Genomic DNA, 7,162 nt, shown 5'->3' with positions numbered 1-7,162 from the left:
TGCATAGATTTACTACATAAGGTGCTATATAAGGTAAGTACTCAGAGATATAGACAGGATTTAGAGACAAAATAACATTTAATAAACACATAATATTCTTACAGAGCAGCTAATACAACATATTACTTTTTCTTTAATAAATTCAGTTCAGTTTTGGAAGGTCAGATGAAACAGAAAAAAGTGATCAAAGTTCATCGGCTTTCATCTTCTACAGCCTCAGAGGATCTGTCCGATATCAGTGTCACATGCAGAATCATCATTCTGAGCTTAAAATCACACTCATTATTACAGATAGACAATAAAGAATAGAATATACACACTGATTCGTTGTATATAAAAAGGTAGCACTAACCACTTGATTCATCTATCAGTGAGAAGAGAGAAGTTTACTGTAGATGCTGTGCATTTTCGCTGTAAGTCCACTACTTCACAGAAACAGATTACATCCCTGAATGCTACTTTTCCATAAGAAATGCATTCTTAACACAAATCTCTGCCTACTTCAATCGAACAGAGAGCAATGCTGTACGTGTAGCACTGTGTGTGATGTTTATGCCTTAAGTCTTAGTAGTGGCTTGTTTGGTCCGTTCTTTTTTCTTCACTCTCCCTCTGTGTCTCTTTAGTGTAGCGATGATTCCACACTGAAAGTGAGGGCTCGTGGGGGATTAGCTAATCAGCCTGCAACATCTCTTCAATCTCACGGTCCCAGTTTTCATCTCGGTTATCCGCCTCGGCCACCACCTCATACTCCTGCAACTCCCGCTGCAGCTCCCGCTCCCACTCAGACGCTTCTTCTGACAGGAGAGACACAGCAAGAGAGAGAGAGAGAAAGAGAGAGACGGAGGGAGAGAGAGAGAGAGAGGCTATGTTACAAACATAGAATTCATTACTAGTTCATTACACGTAAGTCATGGGCTATGTTCCAAAATACTCACTACTGTAATACCCTTCTGCTCACCTTCTTCATTTTTCTTATCCAGTACCAGCTGCTCCATCTCCTTCCTCAAGTCCTCCTGGTCGATGTTACACGAGTCGAATGCGTCACTTACGAACTCAGATACGCCAGGGCTGGTCGAGATCTCCTCTTCCTCATGATGCTGTAGGGAAAAGAGTGAGATATTGACAGTGACATTATCCATAAAGCAGAGCTGAAATTCTCAAGGACAGCATGTCTAACACAAAATACAGAGACTTGTACAGATCTGTCTGAGTTCACTGATAATGCATGCAAAAAATCTAATTTATGCAATTTCTTCCTCACCCCAAACGTAGTCAAGCAGCCAAGATGTTTTGTATCTGACATTTGCGTGCACTGGATGCATTTAACAAGTAATGAAGGTCTGTTTAGCCCTTATCTTAGTCAGGGTGATGATGGACAGTGGACAGTGTCATGTGTCAGGCTGGAATACATCCTGGATGAGATCTTATCTACGTATTCACATGTAGGTGCAGTTTAGAGCAGCGAATCCACCAGAGGACCCATGGGGAGAACATGCGAAACTCCAGACTGACAGCAGTCCGAGCTCAGGATCAAACCAGGAACCCAGCAGCAAAATACTTGCTGTAAATATCTGCCAGTATTTCAGTGATGTCACTGACTTTCTGATGTGTTTTAGGACACAGTGTGACATGTATAAACATGAACAAAACTTCACAGTCTAGCTGAACACTGTAACTTCACAGGAGCTGCCAGATTCTGAAGTCTGATATCACGAAATCAGAGAAAGGACTGTTGAAATTGTGTTGTACACACAATCGCAACACACACCTTGACTCCGCCTCCCAAAGTTTGAAAGTGAAATGTACCAGAAAGCAATGTACGATTCAGTTTAACGATTGACTTAAATTCATATACTGACTCTTCAAGATATATTTTTTTGATATAAAAGTGAAATAATGTCACTTTGTCGTGTTGCATAAAGCAAGATTTTGGCACGTGCATGTTGAAAAGGTTTTGGGTGAGAAACTTTTGTTATATTTTAGCTACATTAGCCTTGAGGTTCCAGTGCAAATCTAAAAGACACCGAAAATATCCTGGCTGATTAACTACATTTGTGGCAAGTAAAGAAAAGGTGTAAGTTTGATCTAATACTTCATACAGTTAAATTAATTCTAAATTATGCAAACATCTAAGACTCTTTTGTACCTCACTGGACTTTGGCTTGGCGTTGATGGTTGTAGGAGGCGTTTTTGGTCTTCTGGATTCTGTAAAATAAAAAAGAGATCATTTTAGGATGATCAATTAACGCTTAGGGAGGAAAACAAGACGATGAGAATATGAATGTGAATGCCCTGAAATATAAGGTTAAAGAAGTCATATTTATTCCTTTAGTGATTATATAATTATCACTGCTGCATTATTTAAGTAAGGAATAAAACATGATGAGGTGGAGTAATGTCATTACCATCCAAAGCTGATTATTTTCCAATACCAGCACAGCTTAAGGTACTTTACTCATCAGCAGCTTGCCGATTAATTACATCAGAGCAGCTGTTATAGAAAACTAATCTGACCAGTCAGACTCAGTGAGATGGAGACAGAACCTGATGTGTTCTCGCTCTGATCGGCTCCGTTCTTGTCGTCCTCTCTCCTCTCCGCAGCCTGCTGTTGTGCCGCCAGCGCCGTGAGCTGGGCCGACTGCTTAATGAGAGACACCCGGTAGAAATAGTTCCTCCAGAACATCTCCTCTTTCACACTGAAACACACACAAATAGGTTTCAGAGCCACAAATACAACTGCACATCTATGGAGCATTAAAGATTTCTACTTGGTTGCATCCTAGACTTATAGACAGTGATGTTTTGTGACAAATATTTCACTTTTTAATCCTATGAAAGCTTAAGATGGTTGTTTTTTTTTTTGAAACAGGGATGGGTTGGTATGATTATGATAAACCCACTTTCGAAGTATCTCCTAACATCTTCACGTTTCCAAATTTCAAATACACATTTCTGAGAATCTCAGTACAATTCTGTTCCAGTGACCAGAAGCTTACGAGTTCAAATCCTAGAAATGTCAGCCAGCCACTTGAAACAGCCGTGAAACTGTGAAACCGCAGGTTTACTTCGAGAACGGGAATACCACTCCATCTTCACCACTGTGACTCCCTTCCTGCCTTCAGAAACAATACCCAAACCTAGCGCTCTTCCTCACATTTAGTAGGAGGTGTACGAGTTCTCATTCTCACTCACTGTTTTGGAACCAGGTCGAAACGCATCCTGTTGAGAAGCTCGTCTTCCTGTAGCATGACTAGAGCGACGGGATACATCTGCTCAACGTCAAAGTGGAACTGCACACCAGCCGGAGGGTCGCGAAGGAAGTTCCTCTTGTCCTGACAGACAGATAGATATTACAAAACATTTTATTATTTAGCAGATAATTAGGTACCACTTTACATTAAAGGTTCCCTTCACTGATGCTGCTGAATTCTTGATTCTGATTGGTCAGAAATTGTTGACTGTTTTTCTATAACAGCACCGCTGATAGTTTCAGCTGCAAAGCAAAGCACAGGTTTATATTAAGGCCTAAGATGTTATCATTAATACAGTAACAGGACAGACACTCCATATAAAACAGTTTACTTAATATCTTGGGAAGGAGTCTCCAGTTTCAGTGCTTTGGAACAGTCAGAGGTAAAGCTATAACTCTAAAGTTTCCCAAATAGAAAAGTCTTCAGGACTCTCAGTAGCAGGACGTGCTGTGTTATTAACTTCGAGATAGAAAGGAAAAGAGAAGCTGGTCATTGAACTGTTTATAATGAAAGGGAACTAACCTGTTCCACAACATTAAATGTAACTATAAATGGATAAAAGGTACAAGATGAATAAAATACTATCCTGGGATGCACGGTTATAGGAAAACATTCAACTTTAGGACTTGGCCGCATCACACCAACCCATCGTTGATTATTTTCCTATAACAGCACACCGCTGTGTTTATTCTTTATTCATTACAGTTTATTAATGCTGAGGTTCAAACTTTTTCAATGCCAATAATGCAGTAACTATTGTCAGGAACCTTAATATAAAAGGTTACAAATCATTTCATGCAACAATGATGCACAATATACATCTAAGGGTTTAGGGTCTTGCTTGAGGACCCAAGAGTAGCTCTTTTGGCAAGCTGGGACTCGACCAAGCTCACAAGCTCACCAGAACTGAGCATTACCCACTAATCTACCGATCCAGTGAGTTACTCAGTGAGTGATATGAATGCTGATCAGAGCAGATAAACTTACAGCTGATAAAGCCAAGATCTGCTGCTGAATGGTCTCCTCCTCACTGTAGCCCACCCAGGGAGGCACCGCTGCATCTACACATCCACAGAAAAGGAGGAACAGTGAGGATTCTCCATATGTTCAGCAAAACTTGATCTTTAAAAAAAATTTAAAAAATAAATAAATAAATAAATAAAGGCAAATTATATACACCTTTACCTGTTTTCTTAGCATTCTTCTCCTGAACAAACTTTTCCTGTTCCTTCTGGAAATCTCCCAGAATGGTCTGTGGACATAAAGACAGAAATACAGACAATGAGAGAGAGCTCCAGAAAGACGCCAGGAGAGAGAGAGAGAGAGAGAGAGAGAGAAACTAAGAGTAGGTGTACGGTTACTGACTGTAGGCCATTTGTTATCTGCATTTGAGGTGAGGTTTCAACTTGTAATTCCCCGCCTACAACTGGAAAATCCACTGGAAACACCCCCTCAACTTGAAATTTCAACTCCTTGGGGTAGACTTCTCACCTACCAGTTCCTTCACTGTGTACGATCCACATGGCTGCTCACACTGTGAACAGCATAAAGTCCACCTTCTATACTTTTAAATGAGTTTACAGCACTACTGACCTTAGATCAGTTAATATACAGACACATTACTTGGTTAAATCTATAACATTGATCATACTAATCATTGTTTTGAGTCAGTTATCACTAATGTTAGCTGGCCGGCTTGTTGCTAAGCTACTCGCTGTTGCTGCTGTGCTGCAATTTCAGCTTAAAATTGAATTGAATTGGACATAACAGGTCAGTACCACTCTTCAAAAGTTGGAAAATAATCACATTTTATTTTTAGGTGTGTTGTTGTCGCATGTCAGCCACGCAAACCCGGACGCGGCATCAAACACAACAGCAACACAAAAACCGGGGACATCCAAATCCACTGTGAAAATATCTACGACTGGCTCAATAATGAAATAATATAAAAATAATCATTGTCTGTAAGTTAAATGGTTTTTTGTGTGTGTGTGTGTGTGTGTGTGTGTGTGTATATATTCATTCAGACACACACATATACACATTTGTCATTTGATGACCATGAAAAATATACTAAGTAATTAAATGTTATGGAAGATGTTTCTTTAACTAATAAACATGATAAGCTGTGTATTATTGTGTGTTTTATTAGATTCAGGATTCATTTATTATTGTGAGTCTTATTAGCTTCAAAAAAAAAAAAAAAAAAAAAAAAAAAAAGAGGCTGGTGAGGGAATGACTGTTTATAGCTGCTATAATGTAAGTGATAACAGGAACTAACTTGTTTCGCAGACTTTCCTCAATGCAAAAAACTAACAAAACTATAAAGTAAGTACTCATGTTGTTTATTAATAAATAAAAAAAAAAATTGTGTAGGCAAATTGCCTAGGCAGAGTGAGAAATGAAATACCTGCTCATTTGTTTTTAGAAGCGAACAAAACCTATTGTTATTCCTCATGTTTCAAAGTCTTTACAATTTTTCTTTGTAACTGCGACTTCAGTTTGGCACACGACCTTCTGACAGCGATTTAAAAAAAAAAACCCTCACCAAGCAACCATACCATAATCACTAATCACCAGTATTTAATCTGAATATATTTAGTATATAAATCACCATAATAGTACCATAATCACTAATCACCAATATTTAATCTGAATATATTTAATATATAATGTTCCAGGGTGGCGTTTTCCTGTAAGGAAACTCCAGTACGAGGATTGTAAATTCACACCTTGTCGATGATGCCGTCGATGTTTCCTTCCTCCACGGTCTTCTTGATGGTGCTCGCTGTTTCTGCCACCGACTCTGTGATCTTCTTTGTTGCGCTGCTCGCAAAGTTCAGAATGTATCCTTGGGGCACAAACAATAATCCGGTCAATCGAGACAGTCTGTCATGATCAAGGCAAGCTATTTTACTGTAATTAACACATTTAACCTGAGTGATCTCGCCCGTGAATAGATTGTTAGTAAACCTGGTTGTGCAGTTTCACTTGTCCCTCACTGGAGTTACCTATTGCACCTTTAATCTGTATTACCTAGAGTACCTTTAAAGCTTTACATTTAGTGTATAATGTACACAGTGTCCATGTGTCCAGATGGAAGACAAGGAAAGGTACAGTTTAGATACACATACAGTTTAATATCCTGTCTCTGGATGACTTTTCCTTTTGTCAAACAACATTTTTACATTTCTGGATTTATTTTCCTGCTCTGTTACACTTCTATGAGAGCTAGTAAGCAGGAAAGGAGCTAGCATAAATGACACAAATAACATAAATGACACGAAAATAAATATGATAGCTTTGTCAGTTGTGTGGAAATAAAAAGGAAATGTCAGCTAACCACTCAGGCCTTTGGCTTGCTGCAGAATCGGCTGCTTTTCTCCCATTTTTTCGGTCCTGTCGTCGCTGCACTCCTGTTTGTTTACTGCGCTGTTTTCTGCCTTGTCCTTGTCACTTCCGCATGTTTCCTCGGCCTGGATTTCGTCTCTTTCGCACCCGGGTGTGGACTCGATTCCGAGCCACGTTCCCCAGCTTTTAAACATCTTCCTTATCGTTTCTTTAGTGCTATTACTCAAACAATTAATTAACCGAAGAAAATCTTCCTGCTAACGGGATGTTAGTCCATGATCCGCCTTCCCACGTAGTGCTACATAACAACGGCGGCGCACTAGCATACTGAGTAGTACGCAAAAGCAGACGTCGCCTATCGTCTCTATAGCCACGGCTGCGTACTATTCTTACATACTGCGTAGTACGGAAGTATGCGTTCTTAGCGTCAACGTCACCAACGGCTTCTTCCTTGTTTACTCAAGAAACCGGAGCGGAAACAGCGCCCTCTGGTGCACGGGAATGGCATCGACTGTACAAATCATGGCCTCGCTCAATGTTTTGGTTTAAGTTGTGAAATA

General features: G+C 39.7%; 1 protein-coding gene across 2 annotated transcripts; it reads right to left on the bottom strand.

Annotated features, from left to right (window-relative positions):
- Positions 1 to 59: 59 nt before the first annotated feature.
- On the bottom strand, positions 60 to 6,949 carry syap1 (synapse associated protein 1). 2 transcript variants are annotated; one of them, XM_026921326.3, is made up of 9 exons: positions 6,595 to 6,949; positions 5,984 to 6,102; positions 4,437 to 4,503; positions 4,239 to 4,312; positions 3,193 to 3,332; positions 2,545 to 2,696; positions 2,147 to 2,205; positions 959 to 1,097; positions 60 to 791 (listed from the first exon to the last, which is right to left on the bottom strand). In XM_026921326.3, exons 1-9 carry the CDS (start codon positions 6,794 to 6,796, stop codon positions 670 to 672), a joined length of 1,074 nt encoding a protein of 357 aa, XP_026777127.1. In that variant the 5' UTR covers positions 6,797 to 6,949; the 3' UTR covers positions 60 to 669. The 2 variants fall into 2 exon arrangements, with proteins under 2 accessions (XP_026777127.1, XP_026777126.1); XM_026921325.3 differs by having other exon boundaries at positions 60 to 794; positions 6,595 to 6,945.
- Positions 6,950 to 7,162: the final 213 nt, after the last annotated feature.

Source organism: Pangasianodon hypophthalmus, chromosome 16 (genome assembly GCF_027358585.1).
Source record: "Pangasianodon hypophthalmus isolate fPanHyp1 chromosome 16, fPanHyp1.pri, whole genome shotgun sequence".
Classification (NCBI taxonomy): Eukaryota; Metazoa; Chordata; class Actinopteri; order Siluriformes; family Pangasiidae; genus Pangasianodon; species Pangasianodon hypophthalmus.
This window is presented reverse-complemented; position numbering and strand designations above follow the sequence as displayed.

Bases quoted from the DNA above. Each gene is read 5' to 3' on its own strand.
- syap1 (XM_026921325.3), bottom strand. From the start codon at position 6,796: ATGTTTAAAAGCTGGGGAACGTGGCTCGGAATCGAGTCCACACCCGGG. The intron at 4,504-5,983 runs GTGTGAATTTAC...TTATGTCCACAG, and splicing joins TCGACGGCATCATCGACAAG to ACCATTCTGGGAGATTTCCA. The intron at 795-958 runs GTGAGCAGAAGG...CTCTCCTGTCAG, and splicing joins GGATAAGAAAAATGAAGAAG to AAGAAGCGTCTGAGTGGGAG.